The following is a 25,160-nucleotide window of genomic DNA, read 5'->3' on the forward strand; positions in this document are numbered from 1 at the left end:
CTGTACCAGACATAGCTTGTATTTATTTTTTTTTTGGAAAGGTGGCATTACGGAATTAAAGGGATACATTTTAGGTCTTAGAACTGGCAATTCACACGTAGGGAAGAATGGGATCAGTGGCCTGAAAGGAACTAGAATAATGAGGTCAGACACAATTCACTCAGCAAGGGCCTTAAAATAGCCCTAATGGCTGGGCAGAGTATGCTATGGCTTTTTAGTCTGCTGTCCCCTGAACATATTAGCATTTATTTATCTCACTCCACTACAACTTCATGCAGTAGTAGCTTCCACTTTCCAGAAAATCACAAAGTGGAATCACTCCCCCATGCCATGCAATCTACACTCATTTAAATGGAAGAATTCTTCATTTTGGATCAATGTTAAAGGCATTAAAAAAACCTCTCTATTATGAGGAAAGCTTTTGCTGTGAGCATGGGTGCATCCTGGAGCCACTGAACAGCTCCCTCTGAAGTTTTTTGAAATCTCCTTGATGCATACGGTCACAGCTTGGAATAATGCCCTAATTGCCACATTCCCAATTTTCCACCCCAATATGGTGCCTGCTATTTATACCCACAGAGTCTGATTCTTCTCACTTCACACATCACTCCACTGATTTAAATGGAGTTACTCTGGCATTACCCTGTGCAACTTGCAGCAGATCTGACCCTGTAGTCCAACTAGCCCAGGCCTATTTATATTTTCCTACAAACTCCATCAAACTTAATCGCTTTTGCCTTTATTTAGGGAGCTCCACTCGTTTTGCAATATTATTTAGGTGGCTAAAGAACCACATACAAAACAACACAAATATACAAAGCACAAACTCTCCTCCCACCCCGCTTGAGGTTGCAAGATTTTGCAGTAGGCCTTTCCCAGTGGCCGTTAAAATTTCCCAGACAAGGAGGTAGCTCCCCTCCCCGGGGATTAATTTAAAGACAATCGCTCTCTTCCCCGAGAAAGGGCTTTGCGGTGTGTGTTTCCAGTGAGTAACGCCAATCTCCCTTATTCAAATTGTTCCTCCCCCGCTCCGCATCATGTGCTGCTCATCACGAACTGAGATGCAAAACCAGGGACTGTGTATGGAAATAATCTTCCCGTTGCGCTTGAGAGGGACCCCACCAAAGCCTGAGGAATGCAATCAAAGGCGTGGGGTGCTGCATGACCAGCTCTGCCCTTTCAACACTTCCCGAGCCCCAGCCCCAGCGCTAGTCACACCACGCCCACGCGGGTAGTTATTGCACTAGGGGACCGGGTCCCGCTACGTGCCCTGCGTCTCCTGGCGGCGCCAGCGGCTCCCTGGGTTGGACAAGTGGCGGGCAGGGAGCCAGCAGCGCCCAAGTTATTAATCAGGGGCCGGGCGGCGGCGGCTGAGGAGCGGCAGCAGCTGTTGGAGGGGCAGGTCAGGGCTGCGGAGACTGCGCTGTGGCTGCGCGACGGGAGACGCTCGCCTCGCTGCCTTCCACCTGCAGCCATTTGCCAAGGGCGGGCTTCGGCGCAGGGCGAGACGCACCCGAGCCGCAGCCGCAGCCGCCTGGACAGCGCTTGGGTGGCGCTCTGCACGGGGGCCGTCCATGAACAGCAGCGCCGGCTCCGGAGGCGAGATGGAGGGTAAAGGCGACCTGGGCAGCGCCTGAGTTCTGGCTCTGCCCTTGCGCGGGAGCAGGGCCGCCCGCAGGGGCCGGCTTCTGCCTCTCCGCGGGAGCGCTGGGGGGGTGTCGTGGCTGGGGCTCCGCTCGCTGGCCACCCCCGCCCCCTTTCACCCCGGTCCTCGGCTCGGTAGAGCTGGGGTTCCCCGCGTGGTGGGAAACCTGGCGGGTTGGGCTGCCTGCGGGGAGGGGGTGTAGCTGCTGGGGGGGGGGGGGTTGTTGCCACGCGACCGATCTGCACTGGGGTTCTTGGGCTGGGACTTGCCCCTGCTCTCAGCACAGTGGCTTCCTTAGCCTGCCCTGAGCGCTAGAGTTGCCAAGGGCCGGGGCTCAAGCAATTTTTTTTTGCATTCATAACTGATGTGGCAAGCCCAGGGGTGCTGGGGCTATGCACTGCCAAGGCTAGAGGTGCCGGGGCTCAGGCCTGGGCACAGATTAAGCACTGAGTGACATGTAAGTGTGGAGAGTGGCTGAGGAGGGGGATAATTGAAAGCTTCTGTGACTGCCCCACCTGTTGTCTCTGCTTCCACACCCTGAAACTTAATATGTAGGTAGACAACATAGGCTAGGTCTACACTACCCACCTGAATCAGCGGGTAGAAATCGATCTCTCGGGGATCGGATTATTGCGTCTCGTCGGGACGCGACAATCGATCCCCGAATCGACGCTCTTACTCCACCAGCGGAGGTGGGAGTAAGCGCCGTTGAGGGGGAGCCACGGAGGTCAATTTTGCCGCCGTCCTTACAGTGGGGTAAGTCGGCTCCAATAGTTCGAATTCAGCTACGCTATTTGCGTAGCTGAATTTACGTATCTTAAATCGACCTTTCCTCCCCCCCTCCGTAGTGAAGACCTGCCCATACACCAGTGGTTCTCAAACTATTGTACTGGTGATCCCTTTCACACAGCAAGCTTCTGAGTGTAACCCTCTCCTTATAAAATAAAAACACTTGTTTATATATTTAACACCATTATAAATGCTGGTGGCGAAGCGGGGTTTGGGGTGGAGGCTGACAGGTGGCGACCCCCCAGGTAATAACCTTGTGACCTGCTAAGGGGTCCTGACGCCTAGTTTGAGAACCCCTGACATACACTAACAACTACCTCCTCCTCCTGGTCTCTGGCTGCCCAGCCCCTCGCAGAGGTTGCAGGCATTGCTCCCTGCCGAACTATCCTCAGTCAATGTAGCAAGAGTTCAAAACAAGACCAACAAAAGGAGCAACACAGCTGGGATGCACAGTCCCACCTCTGCCATCAGGGTGGGATGGCGCTTGGGGCTTGAGCGTCTCAGTTAGCAAGACACTTCTTATTGGAGGGGGGGAATATGATGCCCCCAAAACACCTTCTTGATAGACACATTGGAGGCTGCAGGGTCTGCCTCTCCCCTTTCCCACTCTTCCCCCCCCTCCCAGCCTGCTCCCCTGGGACTCTTGGGCTGGATGGGGCCCCACCTGAGCTGCCTGGCACTGAGCACCACGTAGCAGGTCCTCTTCCTGATCTAGAAGATGCTCCCATGACTTGCCTCAGCGGACTGTCTGCAAAGCAGGCAGTGGGAAGTGCTGGGACTCCAGCAGCAGGGAAGGAGAAGCAGCCCCATGTAGCAGGGGGAAGCTCAGCCCACAGCCTGCTGCTTCCTCCCTCCTTGAGCTGCACAGACACATGGTGAGTGCTGCCATCACGGGGAGCCACTGCCTCCTACTGCTGGGGGTCCCAGAAATGGGGAGTGGGTGGGAGAGGGAAGGGAGACAGACATGTGACCCCGTGTGTCCCCTGCCACACTGTCTCCGGATTAATCTTTAATTAAAGATTGTCACATGATGAAACCTCCAGGAATATGTCCAACCAAAATTGGCAACCCTACTGAGTGCACATGTCCCTGGGCGTGAGTGCACCTTTCCCTGCCTACCCACAATGAAAAATCATCTGCCTTTGGAGCTGGGGGGCAGTGCCTGGAGTGAAGGTGTCTTTGGGATGTCACAGGCGGAAAAGTGGGGGAGTTCTGAGGAATTTCCTTGTGATAATGGTGTGGAAGGGGGTTTGCTGGTCTCTTGATGTATTCCTCCTATAGCAGGAACTTTCACATCAATTTATGGAGCCCATCAAAATGAATGGGTGTAGGATATAAATAACCTCCCTTTATAAAAGTGCTCCAGTAATGTACTGAAAACCCTTTAAGATGCTATAGTGTTTCGAACAAGTACTCTAGAATACTGTAATGCAGTATTTTTGTTAAAATAAATGCTCTTTAAAGAACAATACTTAGACCCTCCACCCACCCCTTGTTCTGGACATAAGTATGCACAGAAACATAATGATGCTCTTTGAAGCAAGTACCTTAGGAAAAGAAAAATAAACCTATTTTATAAACGTATTAGTTATTACACCGGAAAGCTATAACAGTAGTACACTGAGCTATATTATAAGGAAGAGAGCTGTTAAATGAACAGGTAATGGACAAAGCTTAAAACAAGTTTATATATGTTAGGGATGAGAGAGACCTATTTTTCATATAATTGTGGTACCTTTAATGAGGTTTGACAGGATAACTATCAAGAGCATATAGTTTGGTGCATTTATACATTTAGGTTACTGCTATACCACTAACTTGCAAAAATTAGAAATGTGCAACTTACTGGTTTCTTGAGTGGAAAAAACTATTCATCATGCTCTTCTTTCTCCAGTGGTGAGCTTGGATAGGGCCAAGTTTATGAGCAGATTCCATCCACATCTGTTTTGAACCACCGTTTGAGCCTTATTGTTCTGAAAATCAGGTGCTGCCTGGATGGTTTTGAATACCATGTTATACCACTGTCTCCTTTATGCCTAGCAATGTGGCCAAGCCATTTTACTTGGTGCCTTTTGATGATTGCAATCATGCCCTGTACTTTCAGTCCTCTATAGATGACTAGAATGCCTAAGAAATGCTATGTCACATCTATGATATAGTGCAGACACCTCATTTCAGCTGTTTACAGCTTTTGCTCCAGATGCTTTTGTCAGTACCCATGTTTCATAACCGTAAAGTAATGCGGGTACAATGACCATTGTGTATAATCTGGTTTTATCTGTCATGGACACTGATTTAAGGTTTGAAACTTTTTTATTCAGACACAGGAAAGTTCTGCTGACAGTCGCTATCTGCTTGTTCATGTCATCTTCATAGAGATTGTCCCATGTAATGATGGAACCCATGTAGTGGAAGTTATCTACTTGTTTGTCTACAACGTTAATGACTAGGCTAGTCTGTTTCTTGATTTTTGACATTACCATTAATTTGGTCTTTTGTTCATTCATTTTTAATCCCCATTGGCCCTGATTCTATTCTGTTCTATTCAATGAGCTATGTTTGCAAGAAATCGGATAGTGTAGAATAAAGTTGTTGTACACAAGTTTGTTTGTACTTCATTAAAAAATAATGGGGGAAACTATTGCTAGTCTGGAAATTAAAAAAAAAAAAAAAAAAAGTACTTAGGGATGGACCTTCCACCTCCCATAAGCTCAAGAAGAATATTCTAGATCAGTGCAATTTTTTCCATACCATGACCCTGTTACAACAGAAAAAAGGTTTTGGATCCCCCTTCCTTCTAGTCATAAAGTATGGGTTGCTGAGACCCCTGAGACCTGGTTGCAACCCACAGGGGGAGAATTTGTGTCCTAGATTCCTACCTCCCAGGATCTCAACTTTTTTACATTGTTTTGGGGTTTAAATCTTGAGCGTTTTATTTGTGGGGAAAAATTGTAAATCAACAAAAATAACAATAAAATATACTTTTAAATGAAAGCTCCGGATTCTTATTATTTAAGAACCACGATCTTTTGTTTTGTTTAGATTCCCATAAGTCAAATGAATGTCATATAGCTACATGACATTTCTGGTGTGTTGTGAAATATGTTGTAGTATACACTGTAATTCCAGACATCCTACTGCGTGAGAGAGACTCACATGGGACTGAGCATCCTTGAAAATTATTGATCTCAAACAAATTTTAATTTTCCTTATCAAGACAAAACTAAAAATAAACTTTTAGTGGCCACTGATTTGTGTCAGACTCACTGAAATGCACAGCTAGCGGCCCCTGTGTTTCCTTCTGCTGTGCAATGGTGTTGGTGTTTATAAAAATTTAAATAAGGGGCTCCCTCTAAAATGATGGGCCTAGTCAGCAGTGCACATGACATTCCTTGTGTAAGCTACTTCTGTGCTCTCTCCTCACAAAAGCATCTGTGTAACTTTTATATTTTTCCTCTATACCCAAGAATCATTCCATCCCTCCACCACCTCGCATAGTACTTTTTGACCCGCTATGTGTCCCTCTGCCCATTACTTCACTGAAGGTCCTCCAAGTGGTTTCCCTATCTCGCAGGTGTTCTTCACAATAGCAGTGGTGGTGCAAGGTGGGTGGCTCTGTGACCTGCTAGTGGCAGTGGTTTGCAGGCATGTTGTCTTGCCAACTTAGGTAGTTGGGATAGGTCAGGTGGGTCCCCCCCAGTGATGGGCTGGGTAGTCCGATGGGGAATGGGTCCTCTTCAGTTCTTGAGGTGGGCAGATCTCCCCTAACTGCTGGAGGTCTCCTGTAGCACGTGAGAGTTTTGAGAGCTGATCTTTGGGCTGATGCATGGGTAGTTCTCCTCTGGCTGGTAGGAAATGGCTCCATGTTCCTTTTCAGTACCAGCTCATAATGCTCCTAGTAGGACTGTGCAGGCATCAGTGGGAGGAGAGGTGGGGTGCAGTGACTACAGGACTCCCACTCAGTGCAGCAGTAGTATGGCTCTCATTTTGCACTACGGCAGTGTTGCGGATTGTGGGGGAGTTAGGGCCCTGCACCCCTCTTCCCGAGATTCACTGCGACTCTCAACCAGCCAGTAAAGCAGAAGGTTTATTTAAGGACAGGAACACCGTCTCAAGCAGAGCGTGTAGGTACGACCAGACCCCCTCAATTAGGTCCCTCTGGGAGGTTCAGGGAGCTTAGACCCCAGCTTGGGGTTCCCTGCGTTGCACCACCCAGCCCCAACCGAAACTAAACTCCAAGCCCCTCCCGCTGCTCCTCTCCTTTGTCCAGTCTCCCGGGCAGAAGGTGTTAATTCTCCCCACCCCCGTTTCTGGCTCAGGTTACAGCTCAGGTAGCTTCCTTCAAGGGAAGTCCCACATCCCCACTGCAACCCCCCTGCAACATTCCCAGGTCAAATCTGCCCTGCTCCCTGCTCCGTCACAGGCAGTGCTTGGCAAAGTGGAAAGAGTTACAGGAGTGGCATTGGTTCATCCCTGGTATGTATCTAGAGCTCTCATGGCAGCTACTACAGTCACAGCAATAGTGGGAGCTCTCAGAAGGGGATGAAAATTTTAACAAGCAGAGTCAGCCTTAGCATTTTTTTGGATGGGGTTTGAAACAAGTTCAAACCACTTGCTGTCAGTTGTAGCCCAATTTTTCTCCATAAATTATGACTCCATTATGAACAGGGCCAACTTAATCATTGTGGAGAGGATCCACAAGATGATTCTTTAGGATACACCCCTACTTCAACTAACATGTTGTATGTAAAAACTAAATGTTTGTGTGTGCGTGCGTGCACACATCAATTCACTTTTCCCAGTCTATCTTGGCAAGGAAGAGGCCCAGAAACTTACGTATTTTTTAATAACATGAAAGCTGAGATCCTCCTTCATAGACTCAGCCTTTAGAGCCCATTCAGAAGAGTGTCATACGAACCCCCTCTAGCCCATCAGATAGAGCAGAATAGAATCAGTGCCAAAAATCACAGGGGACAGGAGCACAGATTATGCAATATGCTCCCTTTTAACTCTAAACTGCTGGATGCTCCTCTGTGTGAATAGTGCACGATTGGGGAGCTATACTGTAGCTGCTGCTGCTGGCAGAATGGAGAGATGAGCCGGAGAACATCTATTTCATGCAGGATGCTTCCACCCGAAATTGTGTGATGTGCAACCTAGCAAATGCAGCAGAAGTTAAGGTTGCCTGGTAGTTTGACCAGAGTAAGGACTGCAGGATAAATCCCTTTCTTTGTCTTAAAATCTCATTTGAGAAGAGAGATATGCCATCGTATGTTAATATCAATTACGTGCAAGAAAAGAAACATTTGCAAAAAATCAAGACAGCATAGAATAAAGCCATTATACATAAGTACATGCAAACTTCATTAAAATATGAAGATTTTTCTCGGGATTTAGAGAGTGTTTAGTAAGATTGCGTAACTTGACATTTTGAGAAGCATGATAAATAATGTCTTATTTGATTAAGATATCTTGTCAATTACATAGCTAGAAATTGTCATATTATAATGCACTGGGAATCTTACTGCACATTAACTCTGTTCTTATTGCTTATTTGACAATTTATATTTCATGTGTCTGAATTCTTCCTACTTAATGTAAGCTGCCTTCTTATTTGAAGGGCATTTAGATTTCCATCAACATTTACAGTATGTTTAAACATGAAGCATGGAAAAATTGAAATACACAGACTTGCATTTGTGTTCCTTTTAAATATTCAAATGTAGGATAGTAACTTTTTAACATTTATCCAAAATATGCATAGAAAACATTTTTGCTTGCAACTTTGCAATAACCAAAAAAGTTAACTTTCCAGCAACCCTTTTTGTTTGATCATTTGCAGTCACGGACTGCAGAGGTCGTTGGAGGCAATTGTTTGTAAAGCATCAGAATTGGCCATTTAAGAAGAATTGGCTGGACACAGTCAACTTGCGCCAATATTTCTGTTTGTTTGGTTTTTTTTTTTTTGCCCTCTGTGCACACGGGTGTCTCTTATTAGCAATAATGGGGGTTTATTGTGTACATGGAGGGAATCTTGGAGGTCTATACACAAATGCAAGGAGAATGGAGAATAAACAGGAAGAACTGGAAGTAATAGTACATAAGCTAAATTATGACTTAATTGGTGTCACAGAGACTTGGGATAAGTCTCATGACTGGAATATTGGTATAGAGGGGTTCAGGAAGCTTGTTCAAGAAGAACAGGCAAGATACAAAGGGAGGAGGTGGTGGATTATGAGTTAAGAACATACACGCTTGTTCTCCAGTCCAGAAGGAGGTGAGAGGCAGACCAGATGAAAGTCTCTGGGTAAAGATAAAGGGGACTTGGGGGTGGGAAGTAAGGGTGACGACATAGACCACCAGATCAGGAAGAGGAGGTGGATGAGGCATTTCTGGAACAAACAGCATAAATATCCAAAACACAAGTCCTGATGATAATGGGGGACTTTAACTACTTAGACATCTGTTGGAAAAGTAATATGGTAAAGCACAAAATTTCCAATACATTTGTGGAATGTATTGGGGACAACTCTTTGTTTCAGAAGATGGAGGAAGTAACCAGGGTGACAGCCATTTTAGATTTGATTCTTACCAAGAGGGAGGAATTGGTAGTGAAGGTGGAAGGCAGTTTGAGGGAATGTGATCCTAAAATGATAGATTTTGTGATTATAAGGAATCAAAGGGGTCTAATTCTACTTTGAATGCACGTGCATCACTGAGTTAAGTGCATGCGTGAAGAGAGGAATACACCTCTGAAAATGTAATGAGATCCAAACAAACAAGAAGTAAATAGATATTAAAGGCAGAGACAATTTTAGTGTCCCCAAATTTAAAAATATGCTTATAGAAAATTCAAATGAATCTTTTTTAAATTTTTTTTAAAGCAGGGAACCAGCTTATCAAACCTAGAGTAGGCACATTTTTTGCTAATGAGCTGTTTTTCAGTAAATCTTTTTGATTATTATTAAGTCTGTCAAGCAATTAAAATAATTAATTGCAATTAATCATGCAATTAATGTATTGTGATTAATCTCACCATTAATTGCACTGTTAAACAATAATAGAATACAATATAATTTAAATATTTTTAGATGTTTTCTACATTTTCAAATATATTGATTTCAGTTACAACACAGAATACAAAGTATACAGTCCTCACTTTGTGTGTTTTATTATAAATATTTTCACTGTAAAAAACACAAGAAATAGTGTTGTTCAATTCACCTAATACAAATACTGTAGTGCAATCTCTTTATCATGAAAGTTGAATTTACAAATATAGAATTATGTTCAAAAAAACCTGCATTCAAAAGTAAAACAATGTAGAACTTTAGAGCCTACAAGTCCACTCAGTCCTATTTCTTGTTCAGCCAATCATTAAGACAAACAAGTTTGTTTATATTTGCAGGAGATAATGCTCCCACTTCTTGTTTACAGTGTAACCTGAAAGTAAGAACAGGCATCTGCATGGCACTGTTGTAGCTGGCATCACAAGATATTTACATGCCAGATGCACTAAAGATTCATATGTCCCTTCATGCTTCAACCACCATTTCAGAGGACATGTGTCCAAGCTGATGATGGGTTCTGCTTGATAACAACCCAAAGCAGTGTGGACTGACGCATGTTCACTTTCATCATCTGAGTCGGATGCCACCAGCAGAAGGATGATTTTCTCTTGGTGGTTCGGGTTCTGTAGTTTCTGCATCGGAGTGTTGCTCTTAAGACTTCTGAAAGCATGCTCCACACCTCATACCTTTCAGATTTTGGAAGGCACTTCAGATTCTTAAACCTTGGGTTGAGTGCTGTAGCTACCTTTAGAAATCTCACATTGGTACCTTGTTTGCGTTTTGTCAAATCTGTTCTTAAAATGAACATGTGCTGAGTCATCATCTGAGACTACTATAACGTGAAATATATGGCAGAATGCGGGTAAAACAGAGCCGGAGATGTACAGCTCTCCACCAAAGAGTTCAGTCAGAAATTATTTTTTTTAATGAGCATCATCAGCATGGAAGCATGTCCTCTGGAATGGTGGCTGAAGCATGAAGGGGCATATGAATGTTTAGCATATCTGGCACGTAAATACCTTGCAATGCCGGCTACAAAAGTCCCATGCAAATGCCTGTTCTCACTTTCTGATGATACTGTAAATAAGAAGTGGGCAGCATTATCTCCTGCAAATGTAAACAAACTTGTTTGTCTTAATGATTGGCTGAACAAGAAGTAGGACTGAGTGGACTTATAGGCTCTAAAGTTTTTGCATTGTTTTGTTTTTGAGTGCAGGTATGTAACAAAAAAAATCTGCATTTGTAAATTGCACTTTCATGATAGAGACTGCACTACAGTATTTGTATAAGGTGAATTGAAATACTATTTGTAAAAATGATAAATGGAAATATTTGTAATAAAAATAGTATCAAGTGAGCACTGTGTACTTTGTAGTCTGTTGTAATTGAAATCAATATATTTGAAAATGTAGAAAAACATTCAAAAATGTTTTTCAATTGATATTCTGTTTAATGGTGTGACTAAAACTAATTATTCGTGATTAATTTTTATCACAATTAATTTTTGAGTTAATCACGTGAGTTAACTGCAATAATTGACAGCCCGAATTATTATGAAAAAATTACTAAATATAGGCAAGCAACAATAAAACAGATTTGTTTTTAAAAAACAAAACAAAGGATCATATGTATATTTTGAACACCATCAAAATTACTAGGTATTTGTAGTCCTTGCTGAGCAAAAAATTATTTATTTATTGAGGTAGCAATAACTATATGGAGGGATCAGCTATCTCAGAATATCCCTCTGCTTGCCCTAGATTTGTGAGTGCTATCCTTATCTCAGCAGCCCAGTCTTATGCAATATTGGGCTTCCTCATAATGATTCCCCTCTACTGAAAAATGTCAGGGTCTTACCAGGCATGGTTCTCTCCTTTGATGCTTCTTCCCCGCCCTTAGCTATATGAGCTATCTTGCCAATGTTTGTCTCAATGTGTCTTCCACATTGACACTGTCGGTCTTTTGAAACCTCTTTTTCTATCAAGCACTACTCAATCATACGGTGGTGTTGCTGTCTTTGATGCAAACATATGGTGTTACAGAGCTAGGAAACTTGGCAAAATGAAACACCGCAGGCAACAACACATCATATATAACTGATGTTCATGTAGTACAATGCAGAAGCTGACTTGAAATGACAAATTATGTAAGGGAAGCAATCAGAATGGTCAAGAAAAGCCTGCACTCATCCTGCCCATGGGCATCTGGGAAAAATGTGAAAGGTAGGTCAAAAGTACAGGAGAGTTGTATAGCTGTGGTTCCCTTTTCAGCTGGCTTGAACCATGTGATCTCGGTCCAGCCAGCTGATGATTTTAGCATGCATGACACTCTTGGCACTAGGTTACTATGACCCCTGACTTAGGCTACTATGACTCTAAGTATCTCTCTCTTGAGGGTAGTCTGGGTCTGACTGGGAGCCATTCATGTGCACTGTCACTCACTGATCCTGTCTCTTGAAGTTCTGGGAGAGGTACTGCCAAAAACACACATGTACGCTAAATAACTTAAAAGCATAGTTGGCCCTATGCAGGGTAAGATCTATGGAGTCCAATTGGGGGTCCCAACCCATGATTGTGCCCTGTTTGGCAGACCAGCAGTGTTATTAATGGTGCATGGAACTTGGGGCTTCTCCTAGATGTGCCCAAAACCGTATTTGACAAGAGTCTGGTGTTATGTGGCTGGAAGACTGAAACTGTGAATTCTAATCCTTGCTCTTTTACTGACCTGCTTGTGTGACATTGTTCCTATTTTTGGAAGTGGTAAGAGAGGCCCAGAAAGGCCGCTACATTATGATTTTTTGTATACAGTGGCCACAACTGAGATTTGGGCCCTAATTGTGGGTTAGGCCCTCTACATATACACAGTAAGAGATGGTCCCTGCCACCAAGAGTTTACAATCTATGTAGATATAGGTAAAGGTAAAAAAAAAAAAAAAAAAAATATTATCACCATTTTACATGTGAGGTATTGACGCGGAGAGATTAAGTCATTTGCCCAAGGTCATGCAGGAAGTCTGTGATAGAGCTGATATACTTACCTTTCCTAGAGGAGTTTTGTGAAGGTAATGTAGTTAGCGTAAGGACTAAGATCACCACTGTTAACATGTACTTTGTTGAAGCAGAAATTTTGTAAAATGTACAGTATGAATTAAAAAAATAAGTCAGGAAACAGACTTATTTTGGCTGCAACTGAATTCATAATAAATAACCACATAGAGAAGAAATTTGAAGTTTCCTTTTTAATTATATACTTCTACATTTTAACTTGTATTGTTTAACATGTGCTGTTTTAGTAAATGACTGCTTCCTCAGCTGAATTTGCAAAGATTGGTGTTTAAATATGTTTTTAAATGACCAAAAAAAATACAACACTTGCATAAAATTAAAGGCTGTCATGCATTGCTTTTAAAATCATGTAGGAAGACCTCCATTTAAAAAGACCTATGTCCAGTTTTTCCCTTGATGTTCCAGTGAATAGCAGAGGAGTCAGAGGGCATTTCTGTAGTTGTTTTGGGACCAATGGATAGGAACAACCGATCAGATTTTAGCTATTTGAACTTGTTACGGACCCAAAAATATCATATGCAGTAAAATATTCATTATAATGTGACCATTTTTAATTTACATAAGAACCATTTTATGTCTGATATACTCGCTACATCATTTGCAGATATTAAACATTAGAACATATAAGCAAGCTGCCTTTCATTGGGGTCAGGGAGTTAGGATTTCTATTTCATACTCAGAACCTGCCATTTCTCAGTTTCAATTTAAGATGAATCCCAATTTTCTTCAGCCTCTTTTCCTAATTGGGAAATATTACAGCATGAATCACTCTTTCAATTACTTGGCTGGGACATCAAAATGTCATTCTTAAATATTAACATCCACTCCTGAGCTGCAGTGTAGAACCCTGCTACTTTGTCTTCGGTTATTTTTGGTTGGTGATTTTCATTTCATTTTTAAGATGTCCTGCTTGATACTGTCATGCTTAGTAAGCACTCAGTGGGCAGGGTTTTTGGGCAGAGGCGTAATGCTTTATAAGCACTCGCACTCAGACTGCATCTGTTCAGGATTCTGGAAACAACTAGGGGCAGGACGTGGCTCCTGATAGGACTGCTTCGTGTCAGTCTGTTTCGTGTCAGTCAGAGCCACTTTAGCTGCCTGACCACAGATTACCCAGCAGAGAGGAATCTTTGAATGGCATATGGCTGGCATAGCCATGTCCATGCCATCTCCTCCTAACCCTTCCTGTCATACAGGGCAAATCAGGTATGTGGGCTTGTTCAAAGCATAGTCGAACTTCAGTAATTCCCATCTACTGGAACAGGGACTGTTGCAACGAGGCACAAGTTAGCGTAGCCCAGAGGCTACGCTATCCTACATCCAGGGCCAAGGTGGCTTCTTGCCAACTCTGGGATTTGTGTGTGGGTAAAAGAGGTCTACAGCACCTCAGGCTCTGCACCATAAGGTTCAACATTGCACTATTACAATCCTCGGGCTGTTGTGTACAGGGTCGGCCTCTAGATAGAAGTTAGAGCATTTCAAAGGCAAGCACCCTGTCCGTGCCCCCTTTCCTCAGGCCATGTCCCCTTCACCAGCAGCAGGGAGGAGATGTGGTGTAGGAGCCCAACAATATGCCAACTCTACAACACTTGAGGATTTTCTTTGCAATGTTATGGGGCCGGAGTGGTGTGATACAGCTGCTTTGGTGCCCTGGGTGGGTTACCCAAGTGCAACTTTAAGCATCGTATGATGGATTCTAACAAACTTTTCATCTGTAATCTTTAGCTGTTCCTTAGTAGCAGGCCTGAGAAATGAGTTTACCACAAAACAATATATTTTGTCGTATCACCAGACAAGCTTTACTTTAATCATGGACATTTACAAAGAAATTATTAAAAAAATCTATATCACGAGTGGCATACATAACAATGATCATATAGCACAGCACAGATTGAGTTTTGATATTCTAATGTGCAGCATGACAATAACAACAAACCAGTGTACACTGGAGGGCGGACAGTTCAAAATTGAATTTGTCCAATTGTTTTTTTAATTCACTTCATACAAAAGATGCAGAATACTTTTGGAGGGAGTACTAGCAATTAGTATTTAATACAAGAAATAATTTTTATAATTTTGAGAGGTTGAATCCATGATTTAAAATTAAAATCTATTTAGGATGAATGCAGATGAAGTTAGTGAAATGAATTTTTGTTACAATTTGTGATTTACTCTTTTGGGTCAAATCCTGCTCTCCTTACTCACTTAGTCACGAGACTATTTCATGAGCAATCTAAGCAGGATTTGATGCTTTATATTTAGACACAAGCTGTGTCCCTCACAGTGCAACCTCTCACCCATCCCCCCTCTAGTTCTGTGCCTCCTGTAAGTAGTAAATCTCCCCATGACATTTTATTCTACTCAAATAAATGCTGTTAGAATGTGTCAAGCACAGGCTCCAGTTTTGTTTTGCAGAGTGAGAATATAGCAGCAAAGGTTTTTCTATGTTATGCAAACACAGAATCACATATTTAACTGTTAATAAGGCTTGCATAGTGAAAAAGATGGTAACATCAAAGAGAGTATTGTGTATTGTTTCAACTTTAGGTGCTCATATTTTCTGCTTTCTTTTGAGGAAAGTAATATTGATCATAAAAATGGAATGCTGGTTTGAAAATATTAAGCTTTTGAGGTAGAATATTGTACTTTCAGAATGAAATGTCAGAATTATGTGCTTGATCCTGCTCCCACTGAAGCCAATGGCTAAATCCCCAGTTGCCTTGAATGGGAGCTGGATCAGTTCCTCTGTTTGTCACAGGCCATCTTGAACAGTCAGTAATCCTTAATCTCAGATTTAGAGCACTTCCATTTGCTAATGTTTTAGCATTGCTTCTAGCCTTGAGCCATTTACCTGAAACTGCACTTGCTGCTGGTGTACTTTCTGTGTGTGCCTTCTCTCTATCTCGGCTTAGAATGCTGCTTCCAGCTTTTAAAATGCAAAACAAAGAAGTGTGTCACTATCACACCATCTGTAGATCATGTGTTTATTATTACATAGGACACGTATGGGGGAAGATGCTGTTTTAGCATGTGGGCTATATGTGAAACATAAAGGGCTTTCTTAGACCCACTGTGTGTGTGTTTAAAACTCAGTTGTTTAGAAGGGGCTTTGAAAGCCCACTAGAAATAGACAAAGTAATGCTATTTTGACCACGATGTTTGGAATAGTCTCTAAAAGGAAAAGTACAGTTAAGGCTTGGAAAAACGGGTATTAAGAGCACACAATTTAAACCAGCTACCATGTCATTTAAAAGTGGAAAATTAAAGGTTGCTCCAAGTCCAGTATTGCCAATTCAGAACATTTAAAAAAAACCATGAGTTGGGCCCCCAAAAGTCATAAGTAAGGTCCTACTAAATTCACAGTCCATTTGGTCAATTTCACAGTCATAAGATTTTAAAAATAGTAAATTTCATTATTTCAGCTATTTAAAGCTGAAATTTCATGGTGTTGTAATTGTAAGGGTCATGACCCCCCCCCCCCAAAAAAAGGATTTGGGGGTGGGAGTCGCAAGGTTATTGTGTGTGGGGTTTGGGGTACTGCTACCCTTACTTTTGCGCTGCTGGTGGCAGCCCTGCCTTCAGAACTAGGCAGCTGGAGAGCAGCAGCTGCTGGCAGAGAGCCCAGCTCTGAAGGCAGGGCTGCCACCAGCAGCAGCACAGAAGTAAGGGTGGCATGGTATGGTATTGTATTGCCACCCTTCCTTGTGCACTGCTGGTTGTGGGACGCTGCCTTCAGAAGTTGTCACCCAGCCAACAGCCGCCGCTCTCCGGCCGTCCAGCTGTGAAGTAATCACAGAAGTAAGGGTAGCAGTTACCACAACCCCCCCTACAATAACCTTGTGACCCCCCCAATGACCCCTTTTGAGTCAGGACCTCCAAATTGAGAAACGCTGTTCTCTCTAGTGAAATCTGTGTAGTAGAGGGTAAAAGCACACACAAGATTAGATTTCACAAGGGGGGACCAGATTTCACAGTCCGTGACACATTTTTCATAGCCGTGAATTTGGTAGGGCCCTAGTCATAAGCTTTGCTTAAAAATTGTGAGATTTAAAAAAAAAAATAGTTTCGGGGTTTTCCTGGCCTTTTGAGCTTCTAGGGTACGTTCTGGTCATGTTTTCACGCTTTGCTCTGAAACCATGAGGGATACAATTTACTATAAAAATATTAAAAATTGAAATCTCAGATTCTCATGTAAGAGTAGCGGCTGGGGCTTGAAGTAAAACATCAGTTTTACGGCAAGTCTTGAGATATTTGTAAGAGTCACAATACTTTAAGTCCACATTTTGGCCTGCAAAACTCAAACCCAGCCAACACAGAAAATGTGTATATTTAGGGCCAAATTCTGCTTTTGGGTGCAAAAATTTGTAGTTCCTATTAATTTCCATTGAAGCCACATCCATGTGGTATATTCCAGGCTAGAATTTGGCTCAGAGGCCAAAGTGGAAGTCTATAGCCAAAAGCTATTGAGAAATTGATTGAGTAAATGGAGAGCATGTTGTTCTCCAGACTAATTTAAGAATGTACTGAGGGCCAAGTCCTAACCTCCTTACTCAGTGCTTAACAAGTAAACTCACATTTAAATGAATGGGAATTTACCTGAATAAGGACTGAATAAAAACTAACAGCCAGATGTCCCCTGCAATCTGCACGTAAGTCTAATTTTTTCTGTGGGGGTGGGGGGAGAAGCAGGAAGGAATCAGCTGTCTCCACAGCATTATCCTCTGCCCCAGGATCTGCAAATATCTGTCTGGGGACTGGTAACCTGTCAGTGCAGAAAGGCAAGGCTGGGAGAACATCTACTGTTAGCCTACAACCAACCCCATGGGAAAGTTTGGTGCAGAACAAGGCTGCACTAACTTTTCTGCAGAGCCCCATGAGGGGTTGTTCTAAGAGCAATAGAAGATGAGGAAGTCCTGGCAGCATGTCTCCATTTGGGCTAGGAGATCTGAGGTGGGACTGATTCAGTGGCACAAGGGTACCTTGTGGCTTTGGCACAGCCTCTGTCATCCAGGCCTGTCGAGAGAAATTTTGGGTCACGGTACATCACGTTTGCTGGGGCCCCAACTCCTCCCTTTTCACCCCAGTTACAGATTGTTTTGAGGGGCCCCAGTACAATTGTCCCCCCTTTCCCTACTGTTCATCAGCCCTGCTGACATCTGCAGGTTCTGGGAACAGAATAGGAACTGTCCCCTCCCCCGCTCCATTTTTTTCTGCATGGAGAAAATCCTGTTCTCCCAAAACAGCAATCTGGGGGAAACTTTGCAACAGCTATACAGGTGGTGTGCCTCCCATTTGTAGCCTTCTCAGATCCTAGCCCCAGCCCCTGCTCTGTAGGTCTAAATGAATGGTGCTGCATGTGAAGCTCACAGCATCTGTAGAAGAGAAAGGGACAGTATTTTCCCATGTGTGTGTAAATTCTGTTAACGTTTAAGGGGGTCGGACATACATCAAAAGGAGAACTGAATCTAAATTCAAAAATAATCCCTAATTTCCTGTTCAGTGTGCCCAAAGAGCAGGTAGGTGTCTTCCCATTCCTCACTAAACCCAGATCCTGCAAATCTTCTGAAATCTATCAACTTTGTTTTCATAGAGAGAAACCACAGATTTTTCAAAGCTGGACATTGTGTACAATCTCCTGCTGAGGTGTGCTCTAAGGCAAGATGGAAATTGACCTATGTGGCTTTCAGTTGAAGAAGGGATGGAATATTACTTGCCTGTTAGTGAGATTCTATGTTGGATCTACAAGAGAACGTGTATCTTTTTAATTAAGATTAAAAAGCTTGGTACAAGAGTGTGTTTTATCAATCTAAATTTACTAATTAAGAGTCGTATCCTTCCTTCAGATAATATTAAAAGTAAAAATAATACTTTAATGGAAGCTAGTATGTGCATCTATAAAAGTTGGCAAGTTCATAGGAGGACTGACTGGCCACTTCAGGTCAGAATTTGAACTTATTTGTCCTAATAATGAGAAGAAAATTGAGTAGCTACTTTGTGCCTGCAGAAAGTTAATGTCATGGGATTGAAAGGATTTCTTTATGGACTGACAAACTGCATCCATATTTCTAGGCTATATTTTGTATTTCTCTTGCTTCCTCCATGTGGGAATGTGAATTGTGACTGATATTTGATGTGAATGTGCTTCATGTTGTCAGGCAGCATGCTGGAAATAGGCAGTCATTTATTTAGGTCAACATAAAGGGTCACATGTTTGCTTCTGCTAGGAAGTGCAGATAGGAGCAAAAAAGAATTAAAAATTGACAGAAGAGTTAAAAAGAATGTGAAGAGGGAGAGTGTTGCTGCCACAGTTTGCTTCGCCACTCCACAGAAGCCTAGACAAGCCCTTCTATGGCAATAATGCAGCGTCCTGGCTAGAAAGCTCTTGATCATGCTAGAGTGGGACCAGACCACCTTCAGACTCCTAGAATGTGCAGTCTACAATCTTTACCCCGAGTTCCTCTGCCCCAACTTCATCATGGATCCCCTTCAAACCAGATTTCTGTCCTCTCCACTCCACCAAAACTGTTCTCATCAAGGTCTCTTATGACTTCTTCCTACTCAAATCTCAGGGTCTCCATTTCATTCTCATTTTCCTTGACCTCCCTGCTGCATTTTGATACTGCAGATCACTCCCTCCTGCTTTAGATGTTGTCCTTTCTTGCCCTACTGTAGTACCGGGTCGTCTGCCACGTCTCTGGCTGTACTTTGTGTCGGTTTGGTTGATAGTCTTCCCCTCTGTCACTTTCCAATGGGAGTTCACACAGGGCTCTGTCCTAGACCCTCTCTTCACTCTGTACTCCCTATCTACGGGTAACCTTATCCACTCACATGGCTTTAACTACCACTTCTGCACCCATGAATAGTCGCAGAACTACCTCTCCACTTCTGGCCTGTCTTTGTCTGTTCAATCTCACAGCTCAGCCTATTTCTCTGACATCTCCTCCTGAATGTCTCACCCTCCACTTTATGCTCATCTCAGCCAAAATTGGACTCCTGGTCTTCTCTCATAAGATAAATAAGTGAAGTAGGAAGTAGATGCCTTAGTCAGCTAGTTTCCTAATGATATAAAAGCAGTGTGGCTTCAGGAAAAATCTATATGAGGGGATGATGAGAAGGGCTTTGTGGATCACCTCAGGAAGTGCATCCAATGCATAGGGTGGTAGGGAAGAAAGCATTGAGAGGTTGTGGGAGAAGTGGACAAGCAAGATATGGCATCATTGGAGAGCAGATTGGATGTGGGGTGATATGATGAGATCAGGAGAGGAGTAGAGTTGGGAATGGGCTTTGACAGCAATTGCGAGAAGCTTGAACTTGATGCAATGGAGAAGTGGGAGCCGGTGGAAGAATTGAAGGAGAGGGACAAAGGTGGTGTGGTCAGAACAATCAGGCTAGATGTTGGGACGGAGGGAGGGAATTCAGAGCATAAGGCCGCTGGGAATGATGCTGGGAATTGCTCCATGAGGAAGGAAAAAGAGCTGAATGGTGGAAGAAGGGTCAGAGGAGAAAGAAACCTAGTGTGTTTAATATGGACCTAATATGCCAGCTGCTTGTCACCTCCGGCATCTTTTTTTTCTTCAGGCTTTGTGCTCTTCAGGGCAGGGACTATGTCTTCCTCTGTATTTGGAAGGTCCCTAGCATGTTTTGAATGTTACCACTATCTAAATACTCTGAAAAAGATTTGGGTGATGTGAGGATAATCAGCTGAATGTGAGCTTCCAGCGTGACGCTGTGGCCAAAAGAACTAATGTGATCCTGAGATGAAAAACGGGTGAATCTTGAGTAGGGAGGTTATTTGGCACTGGTGTACTGTTGCTGTAATACTATGATCAATTCTGGTGCCCACAATTCAAGAAACATGTTGATTATTTGGAAAGGGTTCAGAGAAGAGCCGTGAGAATGATTAAAGGATTAGAAAACATGCCTTATAGTGACACACTCAAAGAGTTCAATCTATTTAGCTTCACAAAGAAAGAGTTAAGGGCTGACTTGATCAACTTATAAGTACCTATATGGGGAACAAATATTTAATAATGGGATCTTCAATGGGCAGAAAAAATCCAATGGCTGAAAGTTGAAGCTAGTCAAATTCAGACTTCAAATAAGGTGTAAATTTTCAATGGTGAGAGGACTTAATCGTTGGACCAATTTACCAAAGTTTGTGATGGCTTCTACATCACTGACCATTTTAAAATGAAGATTGGATGTGTTTCAAAAAGATCTGCTCTAGGAATTATTTTGGGGAAGTTCAATGGGCTGTGTTACACAGGAGGTCAGATCAGATGATCATAATGGTCCCTTCTGTCTGTCTATCTAATCTAAAAATTAATGAAATTAGATCATTTCTATTTTTAAAGCTGTTCTCTTCCTATTCTAGGGTCGAATTTGCATTCTTAATGCATGCAAAGATCCATGGCAATTGTTTCCCTAAGGACTTCATTAATTACACTGGGCTATGTGTACAGAGTTTAATACATTGTCAGTAATGAGAGAGTGCTTTTTTTTTTCCCCGCTTATGATTTAGCTCAGTGGCTCTCAACCTTTCTAGACTACTATACTCCTTTCAAGAGTCTGATTTGTCTTGTGTACCCCCACGTTTTACCTCACTTAAAAACTTACAAAATCAGACATAAAAATACAAAAGTGTCACAGCACACTAGTACTGAAAAATTGCTGACTTTCTCATTTTTACCATATAATTATAAAATAAATCTGTTGGAATATAAATATTGTACTTACATAGTATACAGAGCAGCATAAACAAATCATTGTCTAAGAAATTTTAGTTTGTACTGACTTCAGTAGTGCTTTTTATGTAGCCTAGGCAAATATCTGGATGAGTTGATGTACCCCCGGAAGGCATCTGCGTACCCCAGGGGTACATATACCCCTGGCTGAGAACCACTGATTTAGCTGGTCAGGCATCACTTTAACCAAGTCATATTTCTTTTACAGTTGATAGTGACAAACAGGAAATATTCCAGAGGAAGAGGAATGCTGTCTTGGTGAATGGTGTCCTTCTGAATGGCCCAATAACAGATTCAAAATCAGGAGAAAAATTTGTAGAAGATGCCTGTAAGATCATAATGGAGGAGGTCATACAGAAAGCTGCTGATGTAACAGAGAAGGTAAAGCCTTGGAATCAGTTTGAAAATATATTGTAATAGATAGGAGTGATTAAAAACTTTAGCTTTCCAAGACAGCTGAGTTTTATAGCACATAAATGGCATTGAACTTGCTTTTAGTGTGTGGTTAGGTTTTGAAATAAAATATAGCTGTCTGGATTTAAAAATGTGGCATCATGAAACCTTTTAATAGCATAATTAAATTAAAATATACATTTGCAAGAAAATGTTTCCTACATTACTTTGAAATGCCAATTTTTTTTTATTTTTTTTTCTTGGGGTCAAATTTACCCTTGAGTTTGCTGAGCCTGCAGGAGCATTTGTGTCAGAGGCGGATTCAACCCTGAGGAAGGGTGGCTATGGTACCACTGGAGGAGGGCAGCATTACAGACTTGTCTGGGTTCCATAGTGCCCTTATTTGCAGAGGCTATTTGAGAGAGGTGCTGGACAGGTAGGCCTTGCCCATTTGTGGGCTGCATGAGCCAGCTCCATGCCCCTGGCACAACAGCATTTGAAGAGCCTGGGATTTCATGGGGGTTGCTGAAGGCAGAATTTGGTCTACAGGTTTATTACGCCTAATAAAGATATACAAAGCAGAAGCAACTCATCTTGGTTTCCATATTCCAGGTTGAGTTTGCAGCTCCAGCAGTTAAAAGCAAAAAGATTATTTTTGTAACCAGAACAAATTTGAGCCGGGAGTCCAGGAGTCCCTGAGACACAATAAAAATAGGATCCCATGAGGCCATTTTTATAGAGTTGCTGTTAAGTGCAATTTTCTTACTTTGGAAATCATTACATTACAGAATCCGTTGGTGAGTGAGGTTATATTACCATAACATTTGTCTTCACCTCAGCCAACATGTATTCATTGCTGGCATTTCCCCCATCATTAGGTTTGTGAATGGCAGCCTCCAGAAAAACTGAAAAAACTTCTCGATCTGGAAATGAGGGATACCGGAGAGCCGCATCAGAGACTCTTGCAACTTTGCCAGGACGTTATTCGATACAGCGTTAAAACTAGTAGGAATTTGAGTTCTAATTGTGTTACCTTATTACCCTCAAAAACTCTGAAGTCAGGGTATTTTCTCCTAAACTTTGTTACCCTTCAGGAAACAAGGTGACGTTTTGCTATGTCAACATTTTCTGCGTGCCTGTAACCATATGAAAGCATATGAATGCTTTCATTGGCTGTTCTATAGCTGTTTGAGTAAATGCTGGCATAAGTAATTCTTCTCTCCTTCATATCTAGTCCTTATTGTAAAATGAGAGTATCATACCTGCCAAGCCACCTGGATCCTCACAGTGATCAGATGGATTTCTGAGAGGGACTAAAATCTGTACGATGACATTAAAAAACCCTGCGAGGGATTACCATTGATGTTAAAGGGAGACTCTGCTATTCTAAAGTCTCCTGAAAGACGCCTTTGGCCTCTAGACAGGTATGGAATATGATATAACAATTTACCAAATCAGGCAGGAGAAAGACCTTTATGAATCCCCCAAGACCTTTGCATAGGACTTCCTGCTGTCTGGTTGGTGAGTAGTGATGTCATAGTCACTGCCATTTAATGCAAATAAGGCAAGGTTAAGTCAGCCTGTTGGTCAAGAATGGCACTGCGTTTACTGTTAACATATAGCAAACAGTCTGTATGCAAAAGGAAAGTCAAAATGCATGCTTAATGCATGCTTTAAATCTTTTTTTAAATGTAATCAGGTGACTGAGTGAGGTATATACTGGCTTTTTTCACAAGTGGATACAAATTTCACCTGGAGCATAATCCTGCTACGTGCGGAGTATCCCCTTGTAAAATGCTGGTCAGCCATAATTCCTGCTCAAGACAATGGGGGATGAGTGCTCAGCATCTCAGAAAAGGCACCCAGCACCTTGCAGGATTGACCCCACGTAGGTAACCTTGATGAAAAGCATTCTGCATAACCAAATATCAACTGAAAGAAAAGAGTAACATCTGTTTAGGAAATAGGGTGGTGTATCAAAAGCCTAGTTAGAATTTCAGAAGCATAGCTACATATCCTATACTCAGTGTATTTCAGAAGGTGTGAAGGACATTTGATATAAATTACTGGGTATGTTTCCTGCTAAAGATGCTGTTGCTACAGAATAAAAAAATAATTGAGAGTGAGCATATATTTTTGAAGAACACAGAAATTAGCAGTGCTTATCTGAAGAGTCCCATGCAATATTAATATGCAGATGTCTTTACAATGTCAGTGGAATCTATTATCTTCATTTTGTAATTTTTCTTTACATTTTCATTTGTTGCACTGTGCCACCTTAGAAAATGAATTAAATACAAAAGCAAGATGCACAAACAATGTTACCCTAACTATAAAAGCTAGCAAAAGCTTCAGATTTAAGGCTTCTAGTCTGTCATGAATTCATCCTGTTTTATAATACCTAGTTACAACGTGGTGAACTATAATCCAGATGGTAGCAGACCCTGAACTGAATTGATTTTATGATGAAAACTTTTAGATTACTTTAACATAATTTCTCATTATTGTTATTTATTTAATAGTGCAGCACCCCCAAATGGGGCCACTTAAATTAAGGTAATAAGGTAAAAGACGGTTTCTCTTTTTCTCTATATCTCAGAAATTCTGGTAAAAGAAAGAAACACAATTTTAAAAAAGAAACATTTAGAAAAGCGTTTCCAGAGAGGTTGGCTCTTTAAAATAATTTAACAGAGAAATTAAAAAACACAAAACTTCCTCTCAGGTTGGCAGGGAGCGATTTGAAAGAAGAACACTGATGGGGTAGATGAAAATTATCTATAATATCATTCCATTTGTGTCCAAATCCTGCTTGCAGTACTCACATGAATAATCCAACTCACACAAGTAGTCTCACTGCAGTATGAGAAATGACCAAGGAGGATTGGTCGATCAGATCTTAAATAAGTAAAGTTGAGTGCAGGGTTAAAGTGGAAAGTGAAATTTAGGAAGCGAAATGTAGAGTGCAGAGTCAGGCTGCCCTTAACTCTTCCCTCGCAACGTGAGGCTGTATGTGTAAATTCTAGAACTGGTGATTTTTTTTTCAGCAGAAAATATAAATGAAAATGAGAAAAATTGTTTTTGTTAAAATTTTCAGTGGAAATTTTTTTTGGGGGGGGGGATTAAAACTGAAAGCTGATTTACCCTTCCTCCCCCCAACAAAAAGCTTTCAGTTTTCCAATAAAAAATTGAAATTGTTTAAGGGGGAAAAACTGGTACTTATTGTGAAAGTTTTTGTTTAAACCAAATTTTCCTTCAAAAGTTTCAGCAGGAAGTTTTCAAACAGCCTTAATAAATCCCCCGCTATGAAGAAGGCCAGCAGGAGGCATATGTGCTATTTAAGGCCCACTTACACCTTGTTTGAGCACAGTTATGAATTTCACCCTTTGTGAAAAGTTTGGCCGATCTGGGGAAAGAAGAGAGAGTCTCAGGGACACTAAAGGGATAATAAAGTAAA

The 25,160-nt window shown here is 42.1% G+C and overlaps 1 protein-coding gene across 2 annotated transcripts in view; it reads left to right on the forward strand.

Annotated features, from left to right (window-relative positions):
• Positions 1–1,267: 1,267 nt before the first annotated feature.
• The window catches only part of GADL1 (glutamate decarboxylase like 1), a 104,194-nt gene continuing 80,301 nt past the window's right edge, over positions 1,268–25,160 (forward strand). For both annotated transcript variants that reach the window (XM_054020610.1, XM_054020611.1), the window contains exons 1-3: positions 1,268–1,611; positions 21,522–21,694; positions 22,585–22,711. In XM_054020610.1, the coding sequence (XP_053876585.1) occupies positions 1,575–1,611; positions 21,522–21,694; positions 22,585–22,711 (337 nt within the window). In that variant the 5' untranslated portion in view covers positions 1,268–1,574. The remainder of the gene's footprint in view (positions 1,612–21,521; positions 21,695–22,584; positions 22,712–25,160) is intronic.

Source organism: Malaclemys terrapin, chromosome 2, assembly GCF_027887155.1.
Source record: "Malaclemys terrapin pileata isolate rMalTer1 chromosome 2, rMalTer1.hap1, whole genome shotgun sequence".
NCBI lineage: Eukaryota > Metazoa > Chordata > Testudines > Emydidae > Malaclemys > Malaclemys terrapin.